This window comes from Ascidiella aspersa, chromosome 1 (assembly GCF_963924565.1).
Source record: "Ascidiella aspersa chromosome 1, kaAscAspe10.2, whole genome shotgun sequence".
Classification (NCBI taxonomy): domain Eukaryota; kingdom Metazoa; phylum Chordata; class Ascidiacea; order Phlebobranchia; family Ascidiidae; genus Ascidiella; species Ascidiella aspersa.
In genome coordinates, this window is record NC_139447.1 from 7,588,749 (window position 1) to 7,610,746 (window position 21,998).

The window sequence follows — 21,998 nt, forward strand, 5'->3', positions numbered from 1 at the left end:
GTCGAAATTAGTATTAAAATAAGCTAAGATCGTTTTGTCAGAAACAAACTACTTATCGAAAATAAAATATGGTTACAATTTCAAGACGCCATTTCAAAGGGTTATCAGACGGGTCTCCCATGTGTTTTTGTGGCACAACTAGCTGAGGAGTATTATTCCATTTTGCAAACTCTTAAAAAAAAAAGTATTGCTTTATCATAGCCTTGTTTTAATTGGTACTTACTATGATGTAGCATTGTAGTTTGACAGAACAACGTTTGGTTGTTACTGTGGTTTTAAGCAACACTTTTTAACACATTAAACACAGCAACATACCTCATGTGTGGTTTATTTAAATGTTACATTAAAAATGCTGCTCGTGACCCTAAAAGTTGGCCAACCAACTGGGTTAACTCTTTATACAAGTCTATCAATGCTGCGCCACGTTATCCATCCATACTTGTCTCCATCGCCCAAACCGCCAAAACTTTCCGTCCGACGGCTAAGCTGCGGTCTCACCACCTGCTAGCAACAAGAACAAGCCATTCAGCGAAGCGCACATCCCGTAATCACTGCCTTCGCGCGCCTAAGACTTATTTCCCATGGACGTCGAGACGTACGCACGCCGCAAATTAGCCTTACGTCAGTATACTTGCCACTGACGTCTTGCGCGCCTGTTGGAAAGTTTGGTGCCTTCTTTTGGGCCGCGCCCCGGCACCAAACCAGAACCGGTTACCGTACCGTTGCCATTTTGCTACTAAAAGAAAATTGGGACCGTTTTATTGACTATAATAGAATATATAGAAAGATAAAAACGAGTTTTAAAAGGGTTTCGGATTAAAAAGATAGTGTGTTAGCAAAGAGGCAAAACAGCGTTATTAGCTGTAACGTTAAATCCTTTAAAAGACTAACTAATCCCCAAAATAAATACTATTCACAGAGTGATTCGTTGAGAACCTTATTGAAAAACAGCTAAGAATCGGCTTCACCAACTCTATAAACACGCTTTTTTAACCTTAAGGTTATGAGCAGCCATCGATTTTTAAATAAACAGCAATAGATTAACCAAAAATTTACATTAAAATAAACTTTTTAACCAATTGAAAGAATGAATTATATTCAAAAAGCGTCAAGTGATTAGGTTTATGTCTTTGAAAAGCTATAAAAAGTCTTTGCATATCTTATATTTACTTCAATTTAAATGGATAAAATTGTGTTGCAATCCTGATGTAATTACCATTAGGTTACACCACTGAACAAAACTGGGAAAAGTTCGGGTAAAAACCGTGTATGAACAAACAAGGCCGGCAATTTAAAGTGGCCAGCACGTGAGCTGCTTGGAGTTTGTTTTGGCAGAAGCGCAGCGCGAACATATACTTGAAAACGCGAGGTGCTTTGTCGCTAAACCGAAACGCAAACAAACCAGGCGGGAATCGAAACACGCGCGAACAAACAACCAACGTGTTAGTTTTGCAAGTCGGAAGCCGCTTTTTATCCTTTTCCCCCTTTTTTGCACTTGAACGAGATGCGTAGCCCGGTTGGCAAATAAAACTGGTTTAGAATACAATGGAATCTAAGCCGTTCGTATTGTGAGTGCGCGCCTCGCAGTAAGCTTGTCGGTATTAACAATTATTGTATAACGACACATATTACCAGTGATTTTCAAGCTATCATCGTGACTGCTGTCTACCTTTAGGCTTTCAACAGTTTGTGCACCCCCCCCCTACTGAATTGACGTTTATAGGCGTCAACGAAATTTCAAAAATCATAATGGAAACTGAAAATACAAGTTAACCTGTCGAGTAAATTTATATTGTAGTCTCGTGGACGATTTATGCACCACAGGAAAGCAGAAGGGCCCCTGTTCGAACCCAGCTCTATATGATATTTTTAAAGCGGGATCTTAACAAACTGGTTTAACAAAGCTTAAATATGGACTGGTATTGTAGGATATTAAAAATAATCTGCCCTTGCTACTACTTATTTGATCAACAGTCGCTATGGGCTTTGATCTGCAAATACGAAATATACTTTTGTTGAATAATCCCGGTTACGTTATTCGGTTTCAGCTAAAACAAAAATTCGAAATATGCCCTACTTTTCAACCCTAAAAGGTTTATTAGCGCATTACTATCGCTGCGAAATGCGACGCCCCCTTATGTAAAGCAACGCCTTGCGCGTGGAATGCGGTATTAAATCGTTTTTAACGATTCTTCGTCGAACTGTGTCGTAAAGCAGTGGAGAAATCGTTTTAAACCATGACGACCTTGGACGTTTTTGAGATGGCTGACGTGGCATTCACCGTGGTCGTTAACTCTTCAACCTTTCTTGTTGGTTACGAGCCACATTGGCCAGAAATCGAAACGGTTGAGATTTTCTCCGCAAGACCTGCCATGACCCGTCTGCGGATAATCGACTTTCGTACAACTGTAAACTTGAGGTGTCCGATAATATCGGATCGCAGCTGATACCAGAAGCCGAGTTTTAGTATCGGTACTCGTCCGATAACACCCGATTCACAAATTTATATAGATTCCAGCCGTGTTTTTTGATTTACGCAGGGATTTCTGCCCATAGAAAATAAAATAAAACAGGTCAACAACATGAGAGCAACTTTTTGAAGTTTCAGCAAAATCTAACCTAATTACCTGGAAAAAATGATATTTGAACTGTGCGATTCCATTTATTTTGGTTGCTTTAGCATGATAATGACGTCATTTGTTATCGGCTCCCATCGCGATACTTTTTGTCCGAAGTAACGGGTATCGGTATCGCAATCATGTGCCAAGCTGATGACGCTTTATGCTTGCAGTGCAGAAATTGCGCGTTTTTAGTTTGAGATGTTTTTTTGCTGCAGTTTTATCACTTGACAACGCGTAAAAAGAATTTAGTTGCGGTTAGGTCTTAAATATTACCTTGAAGCTGTCATAAAGTGTTCGGGCAAAATTTGTTTCCTAACAAAGATGTATACTAATGGTCAGTTATTTGGGTTTGCACGAAATTCAAGTAGTATATACATTCTGGTATATTATTGTACAGCATATCTACCCGATGTCGAATGAAACATTAATTAAATAAATCTTCTCAGTTTTCGTTTGTTTGATATGTTGGCTGTTTCTTTTAAGCAAATCTCTCACTGAACACAAATGTTTTTTTGGGGGGGCAATGTCATTCTTTCTACTACCCAAAAATGTGAAGCGGTTTTCGGGTCGGGTTTTGTGGCCTCATTTATTTTGCGCTCGTCACTCCCAACCACTGGCGTTCTTTACGAGGCCGGAAGCAGTTAATTTTTGCGTCTGCAGGAAAACGAGTGCGTGGGTGTACAGGGGGAGGGGGGTTAAATAATAATTGAGGACGTTTTAGAGGAAAAGGGTAACCTCTTTTTTAATTGCTTCCGGCCTCGTAAAAGAACGCTAGTGGTTGGGAGTGACGAGCGCGATATAAATCAGGCCACAAAACCCGATCCGAAAATCGCCTCACATTTTTAGGTAGTAGATCGACTGCTGTACTATGCCCGAGGCTCTTTTTGTATGGCTGTTAGTTACTAACTGTTTATGGGAACACACAATAAGACCTAAAGAGCAACAATACCTAAAGTAGAAAAATCTATAAAACGATAATATTAAGACCAACGACATAATAAAGCCAAATACGTATATCGGAATAAGGCATAAATAGCAAAGATAACGCCTGAAACTGTAGAGAGGGGGTGTGGGTCGATCAGGGACCATCGGTCTGACATCGGCCGTTATTGTGTCGACGTTTGCGGGCGCCCTAGTTTGACCGGTGCCGTACTTTTCGACTAAACAGGGTTTCTCATTCGTTGATCTCGTCCCCCTGTTGGTAGGTGGTACGGAGCACTCTTCCGGTGGTAACCACGCGCGTGTGATATTTTAATTAGACGTCGGTTATACTCAAATTGGTGGTTTTCATCATGAATTTAGAGACATCCCACTCTCATGTAGCCTGCCGTGACTTAATTTTTGTGAAACGTGAGGGAGGACAAAAAATGGTAAGAACCCACAAAAAGGGGGGTCACGACTTGTCGCCTTGGAATTACCCAGTCCACTGGCAAAAGTTCGTCCTATTTCCAAACAACCGCATTTAGCGCAACGTTCATTTGAGTTCATGCCTTGAAATAGTCTAAATATCAACGGTTCAAATGGGAACACATAATAAAACCTAAATAGCAACAATACCCAAAGCAAAAAAGTCTATAAAACCATAGTATTAAGATCAACTACATAATAAGCTAAATACGCAATATCCAGTACAGAATAAGATCAAAATCACCTGAATAACCTAAATCTTCCGGAATACGTCCTAAAATCACCCGAATAAGGCCTACGGCAAAAATAACGCCTGGACTGTGGGGAGAAGGTATGGGTCGATCAGGGGCCGTCGGTCTAGCATCGGCCGTTTTGGTGTCGACGTTTAGACGCCCTAGTTTGACCGGCGCCGCAAGGACGCCGCTGTTTTGTCACCGGATTGTTTGCCTTGTTTAGAGTTATTGGTGGGCAATGGGTGGGGTTAGAAAAATGTTTAGGGTTGAATTTAAAGAGGATTTAGTTATATACTTAGGGGTGGGGTTTGTGGTTAGGTAAAGTGTTGTTTAGGCCTAAATCATTTATGTCTTATTCCGACAGGTTTCGGACTTATTCCGATTTAGACGGTACTTCGACTATTAGGTATTACCGTAGTCCTAATATTTTGGTATTATTCCGAACTGTGTTTTATTCCGACGTCGATGTTGTTCTTATTGCGGTCTTATAACTAGAGTTCGTTCAATTGGATTCCCGCTTTTTGTTTTGTAATTTCGAGGCAAAACGTTTCGAAAAATACCTTATCATCAAAATGCGGTGTCTGGAAGCAGATTTACACTTCGCAAAGTTGCAGCCAACGTTAATATTATTTTTTTATTCGGTTTAGTTCGAAAAGTCGTGTTTTTTTACTTTTTCACATAATCGTTATCCAATGTGTGACGGTGCACAACCAAAATCGTGCAACTAAATCACTATAGTGCGAGTCATATTTACACAATCGCCCGCCTCACGTAAAAGCGACACGCCAGCCAGGTTTCTGGAGTAGGAATTTCATCCCGGGTCCTTGTCTACATAATTGGGAAATAGTAGCAGGGTCTTGTTTTAACCATTTTTTCGGTTTATTTTCAATATGACTAAAAACAGACGGTAAAACGAACACGAAAACGAAAAGAATAGTAAAACTAATTTACAAAAATTAAAATTTAGACAATTAAATCTAATCTTTCTCAACCGGTAAGTGGCGGTAATATTGCAGCTTAAGTTAGGAAGGGTTACTATAGGTCATTTCGTGTTATTATTGTGGCATATTACGTACATAGAAACAGAGAAAAACATGGAAAATATTTCTACCCCTTTGCCAGACTGCAACTAGCAGCATCGTCTAGCGACACCCCAAGCGGCCGTGTTAGTCCATAGGTAACTTTTTGTTAATATTGTCGCATATTACGTACTAAGAAAGTAAGAGAAAAATAGGAAATTAATTCTACCCCTTGCCAAACTGTGCTGTCACACCACAACCGGTCAAGTCGTGCAGTGACGTGGCGAAAAGCGCCTTACTCCAGGGAAACGTCTCGAAAGTGCAGCGATGGTCGCTGTTCGTCCATGACAATCGCACGCGCCTGGGCCGCCGGTCGTGTCCAGCAAACGTGTCTAAACTTTAGCTCCGGGCCTGGGCTCGCACCGCAGTCCGAGGGCTTTAAGCCGACACCGGGTCAGTGGGTCACATTAGGTCGTTCTGCGCACCCGCTTTAATATTACCGTTTCCGCTTTTTGCCTTAAACTCCACAGCTCTGTTTTTTATACGGGTAAGAAAGCTGGTAAAACTGCAGTATTTGGCGGTTGTGTACTGATTCGTTGCTAGAATACAAAACCAAGACGTTGCTGTGAAAGAGGGACTTGAGCTTCTTGAAGTGACGATGATGTCAACTGAATAAAATAGCAGCTGTACAGAGCGTAATCTTTATATCGTTCTTGGATATAAAGAACAGCGTTTTATTCAAAATAAAACTTGAAATAATAAGATTTTAAAATTGGTGTAATATTTCCCAAATAAATGCTCTTAAATGCTTTGTCATACTCATTCGCTTCAGGTATGGGGTTTCAATAAAAATTGAACGTAAAAAAATCTAAAAAAATAAGCCTTGCAAAATTGTGATGTCACCGTTCTTGCCTTTTTTTGAAAAAGAGCGATTTAAATGCGTGTTTAAATGATGTGACGTCAACGCAGTGAAGCAAACAACAAAGGCCGCACCTTAATCGTTCCACCTGGTTAAATCGCACCTCAAACTTCCCCGCCACTACAATAGACACACGGCCAATACGCGTAGCGTCTAACTTTTCACGCGCGCCATCACGCTTCGTCGAAATGGCAAGTACGTCATGCGATGACGCGCGATGCTGCGATGACGCGTCACAGCTGGAAGACCGACGAGCACTTGACGAAACTCGATCTCTGGTCTGCGGCTTTCGCTAATCGCTTTTTCGCGGTACCTGGGAAAGCTTGGCGTTGCCTTTTTTTCGAGTGTTGTACGACCTGTGGAGATCACCTCGTATTTCGTGAGATCCTATCCCGCAGTCGACTTTCATTTCCAAGTATTTTTGCCCTTTTGGTAGCAAGAAATGACGAGGTTTTTACCAAGATCAAAGTGACGAACTTTTCGAGCATACGCTATTTTTGAAATATTTGATTCCTAGGTGGTTGGAATCTGGGTTGTACTCGCCGGAAATTCCACAGTTTTCCCTGAAAATTCGCCAATAACGTTTATAATTATTAGCAAACTACGCCAATTAAATCTGAATAAAACTCGTTAGAGCTGTCAAAATAAGTCAAAATCAAGATAAGCTGATTTAAAATGAACGCAATTCAAACAAAATGCAGTAAACTGGTTGGAGCACAACTGATATTTACGTAAAAATCAAACCTAAGTGGAGTATACAATTCATTTTTTTTTAATATTCACAAAAGGATGTAATTTACGAATGGCGAAACAAAAGTCGCCGTTTCTAAATGTACCTCGTTGCTTATTTTGCATATAGAAATAATAACCCGATATAGCTTCCCTTTAAAATAAGAGCAAAAATCCTGTGAAAGTGATATACCGCTACTGTTTTATCATTTAGAAATGTAAATTTCACGCAACTACGTGTTATTATCCCAGTTGTGTAATCTTCTTACTTTGTGTAAATTCTTCGACCATCAACCGAAGTTTAATCCAGATTCCTAAGACAAACAAATTCGCAAAGCACGGACTTAAAGTTGTGATTCCACCAAAACGGCCCGGGGCCTCTCGTATAGAGTATATATAAGTATACTTATATAGTCAGTGTATTATGTGTCAAGTTATACTGATGATGTCATTACAATTAGTCAAAGCGCTCGAACAATATGCAAGGTATGCGGCGTTGTTACAAGTTGGCTTTTATTTTTAGCAAATTTTACTCTTTGATGTCATCCGAATTATCAGCATTTAACATAAAGCGACCAGCGTCTTTTTGGCAACAAATATGTCACCATGTATGCTATGTCACCATGTATGCGGTTATTCACAACGAATATTTGGCACGCAGCGTAAAAGGGCTACTAAGGCTGCTATGCACAGACTCTTTAAGCCGAGCGGTTGGACCATGCACTAGGCCAGGGTAAATTGCCAACAAATCTGCCGTAAAAAATGACCGACAATATGTCGCTGACACCGCTTGGCAGCCAAGCATTAAAACTCAAGTTGGAGCCTTTTATTTCATGGCTCAAGAAAATTGCGCAAGTACAGCCTTTATATATCTCTGACTCAATACTAAAGTTTCTGAAGCCAATAAGTTCCAATGTAATTATTATAATCTATGTCTTTGTATTGCTTACGCAATTATCTTAAATTTTAGAGAAACCTTGCTTAGAACCAGTCTTAATAAATACAACAGTGTGAACTACAGCAGTCGGCGACCCAGCCAAATAAAACTCTGTTTTCTGGTACAAAACATGTTTTGAGAAAGAAACACTGTTATGCTACAGGCTACATGTTTAAAAAACAAAAAAATAGAGTGCAAAATTATATAGCATTTACAGTTATGGAGGCTGAACTTTCAATTTTCAATTGAGTAATCAATTGAGATTTTGACTACCCGAACAACCTGTAAATTTTTTGCTAAGGAGGACAGCCATTTATTTGACTTTGTGTAATGATTATATGTAATGGTGCATTCCGACCTCTGCGGCGACGGTACCTTTAAAAAACAAAAAAGTCATAAACTCAATCTGTTACCCTTCTCCTCAGATCTACCAAGTCTTTCCCGACGAGGTGCTTGGTTCAGGTCAGTTCGGTATCGTCTACGGGGGGAAGCACCGCAAGAAGGGATTCGACGTCGCCATTAAAGTGGTCGACAAACTGCGATTTCAGCACAAAGAGGAAAGCCAGCTCCGGCATGAAGTTCAGATCCTGGAGGTAAACGCGTGTTTATTTTTTTTATTTTTTCTACACCTGTTCTTGACTTAGTTGGTTCCAAGAGGTTTAAGCCGTTCTGCGAAGTCGGTTAAAACAACCCCAATACGCGTCTGGCTCCGACTCTACAACCTGTATTCCACATGTTTGCGTAACTAAAATAGGGTTGAAATACAGCAATCCACTCATAGAGGTGTCATAAAAGTCACCCACCTACGTGACCTGTTTTGAAAATGTTACACCATATGGTATGCCACCTTTACAATATACGATGTGTGGCCATTTCGTCTTTGTATTTGGTACTGCCTCTAGTCTGACTTCAATAAACCTACTCAATGTTTCCGAGTCAGACCACACAGACCTTGTTTTTATTTCCTTTAACTTCATGCTTCTTCTCTGTACGTTCAAAAGATGCGTGAGAAATTTTAACATGCGTTTTTTCTCCCCTCTTGCGCTGTTTTATTTCACGTTTCATAATGGTTTTAAGTAGAATTCGTTGTTCGGTGATTTGTCAAAGCCGTGAACCTTAGATCTTGTTTTGTTGGGTACATTTTATAGCGCATAGCGTGGTTTCTTGAAACGCATTTATTTCATTATTCGTAGTAGTCTGTGTGAAAATTTTCTGATTTGAAGATTAGTCAGACTTTTTCTCCAAAAAACGTAAAGCTTGACACATTTCTTCAAATACCTGCGCTTGTGTGGGCGGACTTTGGGAGATTCCAGTTAAGTTAATATTTTGTTTTCGCTTCATACGCTTAATGGACTTTTTTGAAGAGCGCTGCTTTCTATATGGAAAAATAGGTGTTGTGTCTCTATATATAGCTTTTCTAGTTTCTACTGCCATTTTTAGCCAGCAATAGGAATGCCCCAAACTCGATATTGTACTCGTTACCGATACTCAAATATTTTTGGAAGGGTACGGCTTGGCCCTGTACCAAGTTACGTGATTATTATGTAAGCCAATGCTTTCAAGGTTTTAGGCAGAAATCTACTTAAGCGTTAGAACTTAGAAAGCCTAATTGGAATAAATATTAATTTTCATTAATAATAAATTTAACTTTTCAAGCTATTCCTTTGAATTGCACAGCATTGCAGAAATTGCGAAATTAGTTTGGCATTAGATCGGTACTGATACCTGCCTATAGTAACGGACAAGTAGCAATACCTCATCTATGGTATCTGGATCGATTCCAAACCAAAAATATCCGAATTATCAGCCAATCATCCGTTGACTGCGTTTTATTACCTTACTAAGCTTCCAAAATCAGTGTTCTCAAACATTTTTTGGCGGACCACTTTTGATTTCTTCGGATAATTGAAGACCAACCATTCTACCAAGTTTTAAAACATGGATCAAAACAAAGCACTGTGCAAAAATTACTTCAAAGCAACTGTAGTGTTAGTTTAAGATCGATGTGCCTTAATTAATTTAAGTCATTAGTTAATGTATTTATAAGATGTTAAGCGAAGAACCAAAGCAACTCTTATACTAGGATGTAAGAATTTGTAGGACTTCCCAGTTTGAGAACCCCTGCCTTAAATCTTCTAACCACGCTCTTGTGTTGTCCAGTGCTTAGTCACTTTTGATTTCTTGTATAATTACAGACCAACCATTTCACCAAGTTTTAAAACAAGAATCAAATTAAAACAAAACACTGTGCAAGAATTACTTTAATGTAACTAGTGTTATTTTAAAATCGAAGTAATACAAGTCATTAATTAATGTATTTACAGGATGTTAAGCTAAGAACCAAACAACTCTTATATAGAATGAAAGACACACACACACATGTGTTTGTTGACAACTGTGATCTGACCCTCGGAAGCTGCTTTTTGACCAACGATTGCAGCTTTCGTATCATAGTACACCGCACCGAATCTGTCGATCAATAATGCAAGCAAGGCAGGGTAGAAAAACAACTAACCTGCAGTGAGGTTCGAACTCACGACTTTCAGCCATACCGGGACCGTCGCTCTACCAACTGAGCTACACAGGCTCAGAGAGAAGCGAGTCGAGAAACATCCATACGCCAATGCTTTCTACATTCATTCACCTGGTTGTATCATTGGTCGAGAGAGTCTACAATGGCTTTTAGATGTACTTTTAATTCTTATAGATTGTAAAAATTTATAGGACTTTTTAGTTTGAGGAACTCTAAATTCCAACTTGTGTTGTCCAGTGCTTGGACCAGCCCGGGATCGTGAAGCTCTACAACATGTTCGAGACACCGGAGCAGGTCTTCGTCGTCATGGAGAAGTTGCGCGGAGACATGCTCGAGATGATCCTCTCTTCTGAGAAGGGAAGGCTTCCGGAGCGAATTACCAAGTTCCTCATCACACAGGTAGGAGGAAGAAAAGACACAATTTTTTTAATACTCAAAAAAACAGTGCTTCCCAATTGGCAGGTCGCAAAGCATTTCTAAATGTTACAGTTTTTTATTAGATCGGGAAACTATTGCATTCTCATTACGTTACATTTAGCAACAATGTAACAAATACGTAACAATTAGATGTGTTGTGTAGCATAACTATTTCAGTACGTACGCCAGTGTTAAAGGCAGGTTTTACGTAATGGTCATATCTCATTGTGGGTCGCACAATAAAACTTGCATTAAATTTGGTCGCCAACTGAAAAAAGTTGGGAAGCACCGCTTTAAACCAAGCCTGCGTAACGTACGGCAACCTTTTATTGCGGCCCGCGTGAGCCCCACGGTTTTATGACCTTTTTCGTCTAATTGCTTCTATTTTAAATCAGGACTTGTGTATTGATTTATCATACATAATTGTAGTGATGTTTAGCGTAAAAGAACAATGTGGATAGTTCAGTCATGCGCATGATAGAAGTGGCTGTGGGCGTATTAATGGTTTAATGTTATCGACCGATCCAGGGAATAGCAAACTTTTCAACTTGCAAGTCGCATTTTAAAGCCATTGATTGAAAAAATAGTCGAATAGAGTGGATAATTGTCTGGCAAATTTCTGTTCAAACAGACTATGTCAATTTTATGTGCTTTGAAATAGAAATTTGGCTATTTTAAACCAACTAAACGCATTTTTTCACGTTTCGTGCGATTAGACTGAATTTCACCTGCCTATTGGACTGGTGCACGAGTCGTAAAACATCGGGTGTTTTCAACACTAGTTGTTGTGTAACGTCTTGTTATGACGTGAGCTTAACCAATTTGTCATTCACCTTTGGTATAAATCTCTCGGCAAATTTCCCAATTTAAGAATTGGGGTCATACCACGAGCTGCCCAACTAAGATACATGGGCTCAGTGGTGAAGCAAACCGATAAAATCAAACATTCTTCCTACAAAATCGTTAATAGGTTGAATGATTTCGTTCCGTCTTGTCGAACGATCCCGGCGAATTTACACGAGAAAATCGGCTAGCACTTTTCAATCGCAAAATAAATATGAGTTATGAGTTTTATAACGTTGAATAGAAACGTTAAATCACCGTAGCCCATTTAACTTTGAGTCTGCAGCGAGGCACTTGGCACTTGGAATAGAACTACCGATGACACTATACAAAAAGGCCATACCTCTAACTCCTTTTACTATTTTTCCTTGAGTATTATATTCCATCAAAAGGTGTTAAATAGTAAAGACTGCTTATTTAAAGATAATCGTAACGAGCCAAAGTCAAAATTTATACACATGCTCAGGTTTTTTTTCAAGGTTTGGTTTGGGTGACCGCTAAGTAGTTTTAAGAGACCGCAAGTGTTTCATTTAAATACCAAAAAGTTGCAAGTCCAAAATTTGGGCAACCGCTGGAGAAATTTGGAGGACCGTTTCGGTTCGAGGGACCGTTACACCTTAAAAAAAACACTGCACATGCTTGCTGTTACAGCTACTTAGCAAATCAGACCTTTTATTGAAATGCATATTTAAAAGGGATATTATTTAATTGACATAGTAATATTCAGTTCAGTCCTAAAACTACCGGATATTTCCCCTTTCCCTATTAAACTTCTCTCTTTAGATCCTGGTGGCGCTTCGCTACCTGCACAAGCAAAACGTGGTCCACTGCGACTTGAAGCCAGAGAACGTTCTGCTCTCCAGCGACGACCCCTTTCCACAGGTGAGATGATAACCTTGGTATGATGAAAAGAGACGCTTTGTGGTTGTATTATCGAGCGTTTCTCCTTGAAACGTTTGGTGTTGCGAAACAATGTGATAGTAATTTTGATAACTTTGGAGAATCTATTATACACGCTGGCCACCACGTTTGGACAATTGAGAATGTCCGATACATCGATATTTTGGACGAAAGTATCGCTATCCGATTTGAACCGATACCAAGTGACGTCATTACTATGCCAAAATAAGCAAATTAAATTAAATTAAATCGTTCACAAGTCATTTTACTTGGTTATTACACCAAAATTTGCTTTAACTTTAAACCAGAGTTACCCTACAATTTTAGGTCTTTAAACACCTAATACCTCTCTCCAAATATCTTTAAATATTTTTCATAAATTTGTGTGGCACCCTTCTTTAGTCTACTTCCTCGCTCAAATTAGGAATACCAAAAAGGTCAAGAAGTCCTGGTTTACGATTTCTCTCCCTATTCTTTTCAGCTGAAACTGTGCGACTTCGGATTCGCGCGCATCATCGGCCAAAAGTCGTTTCGTCGCTCAGTGGTCGGCACTCCTGCCTACCTTGCCCCGGAAGTTCTCAGGAAAGAGGTGCGTACAATTACTGTGTGTGTTTATATGGTGTATGACTCCTACTTGGTACGAACGTCGCGCTTAACCTGGACATTTTAACCGCAACAGGCTCTTGTGTGTTTTTTTCGTTTTGTTCCGTTTTTCTTAAGTTTATTCTAAAGGTTTTAATAAGAATAAGACACTTCTCGTTTGTTTAGTTTAAGCTATAGGTATTCTCTTTAGTGTTAGTTATAGCACAAATTAATTTATTATTTAAAAAAAAATTATTATATATTTGAGTACCGTTGAACATTTTCCTAACTGGCTCAATTTTTTTTTCAAGTTTAACTTTTTATCGGGGGTTGCGAATGGTAACCGTTTTGTATTCCCCGTATCCCCTCTTTTATTGACTTCCATGTCATCCACATCCTTGTATAGACTGGAAAAAAAAACTTTTTGTGGACAAATGGTCACCAAAATTTTATTTCTTAGTAAGGTATACTATATAAGCTTTGTGCGACGGCCCTTTTTTGTGGAAACAAGGTGCCAGCCATGCGGTCAAAATGTAATCAAACCTTATGTAATTTAAACCATTTCTAGTATAAAATATTGTGACATTTCATTTTTCGTCGTATTTTCTAATCAAAATCGAAATACAGAGAAATCTGCCAATATTGTTCTAGTTTTATCACGTGAATCGATCAATATTTCTAGTTTTAATAATTAGTTATCAATCAATCTGAATGAATTTAAGTTTTTCAAGTCTGAAACCAACTCAGGCCCCTTACTAACTTTATATTGCCCCCCTGTAGTGCTACAACCGCTCGCTTGACATGTGGTCGGTCGGCGTCATCATCTACGTCAGCCTGTCGGGGACTTTCCCTTTCAACGAGGACGAGGACATCAACCAGCAGATCCAGAACGCCGCCTTCATGTACCCGCCCAGCCCGTGGAAGACCATAGGAGCCGACTGTGAGTGTGCCGTAGCTGTGTTGCAATTGTGACGTTCCTGTATTGCTAACTAAAGTCCTGGTCATTTCGGTCATAGTAAATTTTAAATCGCTGTACGCAGAGTTTGAAGTAGAACGTTAAACGTACTGTTCAAACTAGTCTACTATACGTTTTACTGCGAATATTTTTTTTATAGAAATGTGCTTTTCGAAAAGAAAATTTTAAGTAATTTGCAAATCGCAATTATAAGTAATTCACAATAGTTCGATCCAAACTACGATTAAAATACCCTATGTTAAAGAAATGAACAACGTTTTCTGATTTATTTATAAGGACATAGTAACCTTGTTTGAACAGTACGTTCAACGTTTTACTTCAAACTTTGTCTACAGCGATTTGTCCTATGTTAAAGAAAATAAGACACAGTTCACCACAGCAACGAAAAAAAGTACCAACGAATCCCGGGTTTTTACTACAATCAAAAATATAGAACAGAGTTACATGTAAGAGACCAGAAGCGCCATTAAGAGCCGCAGTCAGACCACCATAAAACCGAAGTTCAATGTGTTGTTTTCAATGTCAAAACTAACACATGCTTTCATAACATTGCAGCCATCAATCTGATCGGGGCGCTGCTGCAAGTCAACATGGCGAAACGACCATCAGTCGCCAAAGCTCTACTTCATCCCTGGCTACAGGTATGACAACACACTGCAGAATTTATTAGGGTTTCTGTGACCTATGAGAAGTCAAAGAACTTACACGACAATTTAGTTACAGTTAAGCATTTAACTCTATTATTAACTAATTATTTAAACCGATATCTTAAGAGCAGGTTACGAAGTAATTTGGACAAATAATTCTGTTCCATGTTAAGTCATAAAAATTCATAAATTCACAAGGATTCCGCCCCAAGTAAAGTCAATAAGCTCTAAAAATATCTGTCAAATCAAACTTAAGATCCATACCTTTCAGTCAAAAAGTCCCTACGAAGGTCAAGATGTTTGGACGCAAAGACTTCATTCATTTAAACTGTCAAGGCATTAAAATTTTGTATTGAAGTCAAGCCATTAGCGCTGAAGAATTTAGTTGAAGTCAGGATCTAAAAACTTCTCTCGAGTCAGTAAGTCCTAAAGAGCCAGTTGATTAAAATCGAGTCACCAAGCCCCGAAGATTTAAGTAAAGTTGCATAACGTTAAAAACTTCAGTCATAGTCAAGTAAACAAGTCCTAAAGAATTCAGTCCCAGGGGAGTCACCAAGTCCTAAACCATTCAGTTCCAGTGGAGTAAAGTCCTGAAGATTTCAATCCCAGTAAAGTCAGCAAGTCCTAAAGACTTCAGTCCCAGTCCAGTCAGCAAAGACTTCAGTCCCAGTCACGTCGTTCAAGTTATTATACCCCAAAAGCTTCTCTCTATCCAGTCAATAAGTCCACAAGACATAAAAAGAAACCTCAGTCGAGAGAGTGGTTGGACAAATTTCTTCTATTCAAGCAATCGAGGTATCAGGCAACAAGGACTTCAGTTCAGGTTTTAACAAACAAGAAAAACATGTCGATTATAAGTCAAAGACGTCAGACAGGAAAATTATCTGCAGATGCTCCCAACATGGTAAAACAAGGATAGTCAGACCATTACAAGAACAACATTGGGTCCAGTCCAGCACAACACCTTCATTCTTCAACTTAGCCGAAAATGGAATCGAACACAACAACAAATTTTCGCGATTCTGCAGGATTACCAGACCTGGCTCGATCTTCGTCAGCTCGAGAACGTGGTGGGCCGTCGCTATCTCACGCACGAGAGTGATGACGAGCTATGGGAAAGATATCGGCGGGAACACGAGGCCGAAATCGCCGCGCGATGCTTGATGACCGCCCCTGCTCACTAGCCACCCGCTCTCCGCTTGAGATGCTCAAGACGCCGCCACTGCCGACATCCCCCCTATTCCTTTTTTCATACGGACTCTTTTAGGAAAAACAAAGTCATTGTGGTATTGCGCGTGCTTCTCTCTTTGTTTTTTTTTCTTTGCCGTGTGTCCGGTTCACTGTCTGACTGACCAACTGAGTAACCAATCTCTTTCTCCCACTTTTAAATCGTGCACCAACCCTCCCTTTTTTCTTTCGCTTTCTCTCTTTGTGTCACTTTTGAAAATCGTTACTTACTTATTATTATTATACTTGTCGTTTATACTGCGATCGCGCGTTTTTTCCCGATTTTTGTTGCTGCTGTGCAGTTTTTTTCACAGTCTCTCTCTTTTCACCTGCGCCCCCCACTCTCTCATCTCCCCTCTCACCGGCTCCCGTGCAATGTGTACCTAAAGAAAAGCGTGAACTAACTACCGTAACCGTGCCTTTTCGCTTCCCCCCTTTTTCTTTTACTTTACCGCTCCTCTCCGTGCGTATTTTATGGGTGGCGAATAAACCATGTAGAAAAGCTGATCGGACTAAGGAGTAATGGACAAAACACACGGTGTTTAACAATTTCAATCTTCTTATAGTTTAATAATCGTGGTGATACGCCTTGATTTTCCTTATGTTTTGTTAGTTAAACTGGGAACACACAATAAGATCTACAAAGCAACAATACCTATAGCACAAAAATCTATAATGCGATAGTTTTAGGACGAGCGATATAATAAAGTAAAATACGCAGTAAAACCCACGACAGAATAACATCTGAATCAATTGTTATAAGACATAAAACCCGCCGGACTATTTCACAAATTCATCGAAATATGGTCCAAATAACGCCTGAAGCTGTAGAGGGAGGGTAAATGACGATGAGGGACCATGGGTCTGGTATCGGCCGTTTGTGGGCCCTAGTTTGAACGGCGCCGCTGTTTTGTCACAGGATTTGGGTAGCGGGCGGAAGTTTTCACTTTTATTTTGTCACTGACGTGAAGACCAATCTGATGATAATGTCCTTACTTTCATCTGTTTATAAGTTTAGCTCTGATAGCCGTATTTAACAATTAAAGCAGGGTAAACAAATATTGTAGTTCCGTCCGACAAATGGCTTGCAGGACACATTCTCTATGGTAGCTCGTCAGGAGTTAATTTAGGTATATAGTTTACTTATTAGAAGGGCGTTTTTATTGATACTTTCTTTTAAACTCTTAATAAGTCCGGTTGTGTGTCTAACTCGCGAGCCAACCACAACATACGAAGGCGGTTAGAATTATATTGATTGAAAAAAGGGCGACTAGATTTAAATTATAAAACAGCTAAGTAAGTTAGCATAAAGAAGACGCTCCTCACAAAGTATCTCAGCTTTGTGAGCCCAGAACAAGGGCGATGTAAACAGTGTGTACAGTGTGTTCGAACCTTTTCGTTGGTAATAAAGACAACGTAGCACGGAGTATTGAAACTGGCAGGTACAATAGAGTCCAATAGACCCTACAATAATACAGGTAATTTGCTGTGAGTATTCAAGCACGAGTTTAGAGAAGTCTTTGTATTTCCTACTGAAAAAATGTTGAAACAATATACTACGGCGATACAATTCACATATAAACATAGCCACACATTACGTTAACACAAAACGAGTTAAAGACAGAAAAAAAAATCAGAAATTTTAGCAAACTTTAACTACATCTGTGGAACAGAATAGCAATCTGTTTATTTGCTTTCACCGCGAAAGTAATCTTGAAGTGTCCACAGCAGACCTTTGCGACATGTCAAGCATGAATTTCCTACTTTGGAACAAAAATTACCGAACAGCAAAGTAAACCTCAAGTTACGTGCTTGAGCACTCCTTGTCGAATAAGGTGTTCGCATTCGGAGCGAGCCAGATAGTGGAGAGAGTTCTTTTTGAGCAGGATTCGCGATCCGTCGGTCAGCTCAAGTTCTCCTTTGTCTTCCACACAACGCACCTCGATGTGAACGTTTTGGGGCGGTTGAAGGTCCTAGTAAAATAACTGATAGTTGTAGCCAGATAACCAACTATACATAGATGTGTAGACTCCAAGAAATGCGCGTTGGCACTTTAGGATGCACATTGTACATAGGCTGTAGCAAACAAATCGTCCACTACCAGGAACTTATAAACCATTCAGCGGGTTGTCAAACTTTTTCTCATAAAGGGATCATTCATAACTATAAGACGTCATGATCAAAACAACTGTATGGATGAATCCACAGTGGGATTTAAATTTGTGTTGAACTTTTTATAATTTATTAAAATATAAAAATTTACTGTTCAATTGAATCATAGCATTTCCAAATCTTCACTAGGGAAATATGCTGCAGGCCAACAAAATTAACCATGCAGACTGTAATTGGTGTTTGGTGACCCCTGGGCTAAATACTAGGCCCCCTTGGCAAAAACTTGAAGGCTTAGTAAACAATGTAAAACTTTTTCTCAAACTCAAATATAATGAGTATTAGTCAACAACCCAGTATTTAAAATAATTTTGATACTAAAAATTGAATTTTCTAAACATTTGCTGATTAACAACTAGTAATAAAAACATCCTGGGCCATTTGTGCAAAGTAGAATTGCAATTTACGTTTTAAAACATTACAAAATGATGTACTCAGCTGTGCGTGTATTACCTGAGTCAAATCCAAACCGCCCGGTCCTAATGATCGCATATAGTTCGCAAGTGACCTGTTGTATCTTGTAAACCACTGAACCTGAAAATAAGGATTGATTTTACTAAATTAAAAAAAAAAATAAAATTTCTAATCGCTTTTCGCATTGATATGTAAGCTGTAATCGTTGGTCAAAAAGCAGCTTCAGAAGGGCTAGATTTCAGTTGTAAACACACATATGTGTGTTCAGGTTTCATTGGATAATGATATGGTACTGTGAATCCCCTTCAATTGAAGTTGCTTGTACTAACCGATTGAGCAAGCATTGGCGTATGGTTGTTTCTCGACTCGTTCACTTCTGAGCCTGCATAGCTCAGTTGGTAGACCGACGGTCCCGGCTTGACCGGCGGTCGTGAGTTCGAACCTCACTGCAGGTTAGTTGTTTTTCTATTCTGCCCTGCTTGCATCATTGATTGACAGATTCGGTGAAGAGTCTGCAATGGCTTTCGGTATACTAATGATATGTAAGCCGTAATCATTGGTCAAAAAGCAGCTTCAGAAGGGCTAGATTTCAGTTGTAAACACACATATGTGTGTTCAGGTTTCATTGGATAATGATATGGTACTGTGAATCCCCTTCAATTGAAGTTGCTTGTACTAACCGATTGAGCAAGCATTGGCGTATGGTTGTTTCTCGACTCGTTCACTTCTGAGCCTGCATAGCTCAGTTGGTAGACCGACGGTCCCGGCTTGACCGGCGGTCGTGAGTTCGAACCTCACTGCAGGTTAGTTGTTTTTCTATTCTGCCCTGCTTGCATCATTGATTGACAGATTCGGTGAAGAGTCTGCAATGGCTTTCGGTATACTAATGATATGTAAGCCGTAATCATTGGTCAAAAAGCAGCTTCAGAAGGGCTAGATTTCAGTTGTAAACACACATATGTGTGTTCAGGTTTCATTGGATAATGATATGGTACTGTGAATCCCCTTCAATTGAAGTTGCTTGTACTAACCGATTGAGCAAGCATTGGCGTATGGTTGTTTCTCGACTCGTTCACTTCTGAGCCTGCATAGCTCAGTTGGTAGACCGACGATCCCGGCTTGACCGGAGGTCGTGAGTTCGAACCTTACTGCAGGTTAGTTGTTTTTTTATTCTGCCCTGCTTGCATCATTGATGGACAGATTCGGTGAAGAGTCTGCAATGGCTTTCGGTATACTAATGATATGTAAGCCGTAATCGTTGGTTAAAAAGCAGCTTCAGAAGGGCTAGATTTCAGTTGTAAACACACATGTGTGTGTTCAGGTTTCATTGGATAATGATATGGTACTGTGAATCCCCTTCAATTGAAGTTGCTTGTACTAACCGATTGAGCAAGCATTGGCGTATGGTTGTTTCTCGACTCGTTCACTTCTGAGCCTGCATAGCTCAGTTGGTAGAGCGACGGTCCCGGCTTGACCGGAGGTCGTGAGTTCGAACCTCACTGCAGGCTAGTTGTTTTTCTAGTCTGCCCTGCTTGCATCATTGATCGACAGATTCGGTGAAGAGTCTGCAATGGCTTTCGGTATACGCTTTTTGCATTTTGAGAATAAAGAAATATTTCAGTTTAAAATTCAAGTCATTCGGAAATGATAATTTACCTCCTTTTCAGACATGTTTCCTTTTATTTCGGGAGGGAGCACACTTCCAAACTGCCATCTTAGCGATCTTATTTTCGAAAGACGATTGTATCTGTGTGTAAACAATAAACATTACTAAGAGCAACACAAAAACTGTTAATATAGTCTTTGACTTCAACATATGTTAAACTTACAAGTACGCCAGAAGACATCTTTTGTTTCTCTGCAGGCTGTCATGTCTGATCTGTACAGCGGTCAAAGAAGTTTGGTCAGAGTTGTCTTGAACCAGCTGTGCTCTAAAATAAATTGTACAAAACAGTGTTTGTTTATTTATCATTAAAAATGAAGAAAACACTGAATAATTGAAACAGGGTTAATGTATTAATGGAAATAAAAAATGAAAAAAATTATAAGGGTAGTGTGGTCTGCTTACATAACATAAAATGAAGTCAAATAACAAAAACAACTGTAAGAAGTTATTTAATCTTGACATAACCTCCCCTAAAAAAATAAACAGCTGTATTGCTGTTTCTTTAGGTTGAAGCTACATGCTTGGTAAAACTAAAAACAGAACAAAAAGCTACCCACACATCATTTTGATTAGCTTCATACAACACTTGCATTTCTTCTAAAACTTGACGGACACCATCTTCCTATGAAGACACAAAGTAAAAATCAAATGATAACTGTGTGATAAGTAAGTATTACATGCAGTCAGTTTTCCCAAACTATGGTGTGTAGTATGGAGACTTATTAAAACAATTTATAAATACACCCTCTGAAATTAAAGAGTCACAAAGTCAAGTGTTTTGTATAGTTCCTAAAAATGGAACATGGAAACAAAGCAAAAGTTGAGAAATTGAATAGAGTGATACCACTATATAACCAAATTCAATGTTTAACTAATCACTGGTAGGGGAATGCCCTACAAGCAAGGCAAATAACTTAAAAAATTAATGCAATAAACTTAAGGATCATAAAGAAGATTATTTGCCCCTCGTCTAGAATCCTACCACACTTTGAACTAATTATTGAATCAACACATATTATTTCGGCTATGGACACATTTGGGTTCAGGTGGTTCAAGTATTATTTAATTTACTCTTCCAGTTTGCAATTTAATTTTGGCAAAATGCCTCAATGTAGCTACTAAAGAAACTGGTAGGATTCTAGATCAGCGTCATATATTTTATCATATATTTTTATTTTATTAGTTCCATGTGTTGGTGTTTAAAAGCTTACATTGTAGGGTCCAAGGTTTCCGTCTTTGTTTCTGTTCAACTCTCTTATTAAATCCAATGCCTTTTCTCCAAACATATTTAAAGTTAAATTTTGCAAGATAAAAAAAGAGTTGACTAGAAAATCAAATTACCAAACGTTATTCTATACTTAAAACATTAAGCAGAAAATACAAGCGTTAAGTCAAAGCCACTGGCAATGTAAAAACAACTAATGATTTTGTTGTTATTAGATTTGGCGGGAAATTATTACGCAGTCATAGAATACTATAGCAGTGATTTTCAACCTTTTTGCACTTGTTTGTTCCGTTTAACATTTGCAGCACCACAACTAAAAAATATACCTAAAGCAACATAAGACACCTCGGTAAATATTTAAATCAGCCTGGGCCGGAGAGCAAGGTAACTTTTCTTTAATGTGCCTTGGTCAGTCAGATGTTGCAAAATAAGGCCCGCGGGCTGGAGACATCAAGGGTTTTGGCGTCCAGGAAATAACTTTAGGGAGCGAATTTGTTTTATACTTAAATATTGGCAAACCTAAGTTTAGCATAA

The 21,998-nt window shown here is 39.2% G+C and overlaps 2 protein-coding genes and 1 non-coding gene across 3 annotated transcripts in view; 2 read left to right on the forward strand and 1 right to left on the reverse strand.

Annotated features, from left to right (window-relative positions):
- Positions 1 to 16,467, forward strand: part of LOC146167007 (serine/threonine-protein kinase D1-like) — a 46,185-nt gene extending 29,718 nt beyond the window's left edge. The window contains exons 15-21 of the mRNA XM_083389414.1: positions 8,291 to 8,458; positions 10,636 to 10,797; positions 12,442 to 12,540; positions 13,040 to 13,147; positions 13,921 to 14,080; positions 14,672 to 14,757; positions 15,792 to 16,467. Coding sequence (XP_083245540.1) covers positions 8,291 to 8,458; positions 10,636 to 10,797; positions 12,442 to 12,540; positions 13,040 to 13,147; positions 13,921 to 14,080; positions 14,672 to 14,757; positions 15,792 to 15,947 — 939 coding nt within the window. The 3' untranslated portion in view covers positions 15,948 to 16,467. The remainder of the gene's footprint in view (positions 1 to 8,290; positions 8,459 to 10,635; positions 10,798 to 12,441; positions 12,541 to 13,039; positions 13,148 to 13,920; positions 14,081 to 14,671; positions 14,758 to 15,791) is intronic.
- Positions 16,468 to 16,785: 318 nt separating this feature from the next.
- Positions 16,786 to 21,575, reverse strand: LOC146167008 (DNA replication complex GINS protein PSF1-like). The gene is made up of 6 exons (XM_083389047.1): positions 21,451 to 21,575; positions 20,797 to 20,861; positions 20,403 to 20,504; positions 20,230 to 20,320; positions 18,613 to 18,693; positions 16,786 to 17,963 (listed from the first exon to the last, which is right to left on the reverse strand). The coding sequence occupies exons 1-6, from the start codon at positions 21,523 to 21,525 to the stop codon at positions 17,790 to 17,792; spliced, it is 588 nt and encodes a 195-aa protein (XP_083245173.1). The 5' UTR covers positions 21,526 to 21,575; the 3' UTR covers positions 16,786 to 17,789.
- Trnaa-ggc (transfer RNA alanine (anticodon GGC)) lies at positions 20,007 to 20,081 on the forward strand. The gene has a single exon. It is a non-coding gene; the product is annotated as a tRNA-Ala (tRNA).
- Positions 21,576 to 21,998: the final 423 nt, after the last annotated feature.

What these genes read in the sequence shown, in the direction of transcription:
- LOC146167008 (XM_083389047.1), bottom strand. Translation starts at nt 21,525, where the DNA reads ATGTTTGGAGAAAAGGCATTGGATTTAATAAGAGAGTTGAACAGAAAC. An exon ending in GAAACCTTGGACCCTACAAT is followed by an intron (nt 20,862 to 21,450) that starts GTAAGCTTTTAA and finishes GTGTCTTCATAG; the next exon opens with GAAGATGGTGTCCGTCAAGT. An exon ending in AGATGTCTTCTGGCGTACTT is followed by an intron (nt 20,321 to 20,402) that starts GTAAGTTTAACA and finishes GTTTACACACAG; the next exon opens with ATACAATCGTCTTTCGAAAA.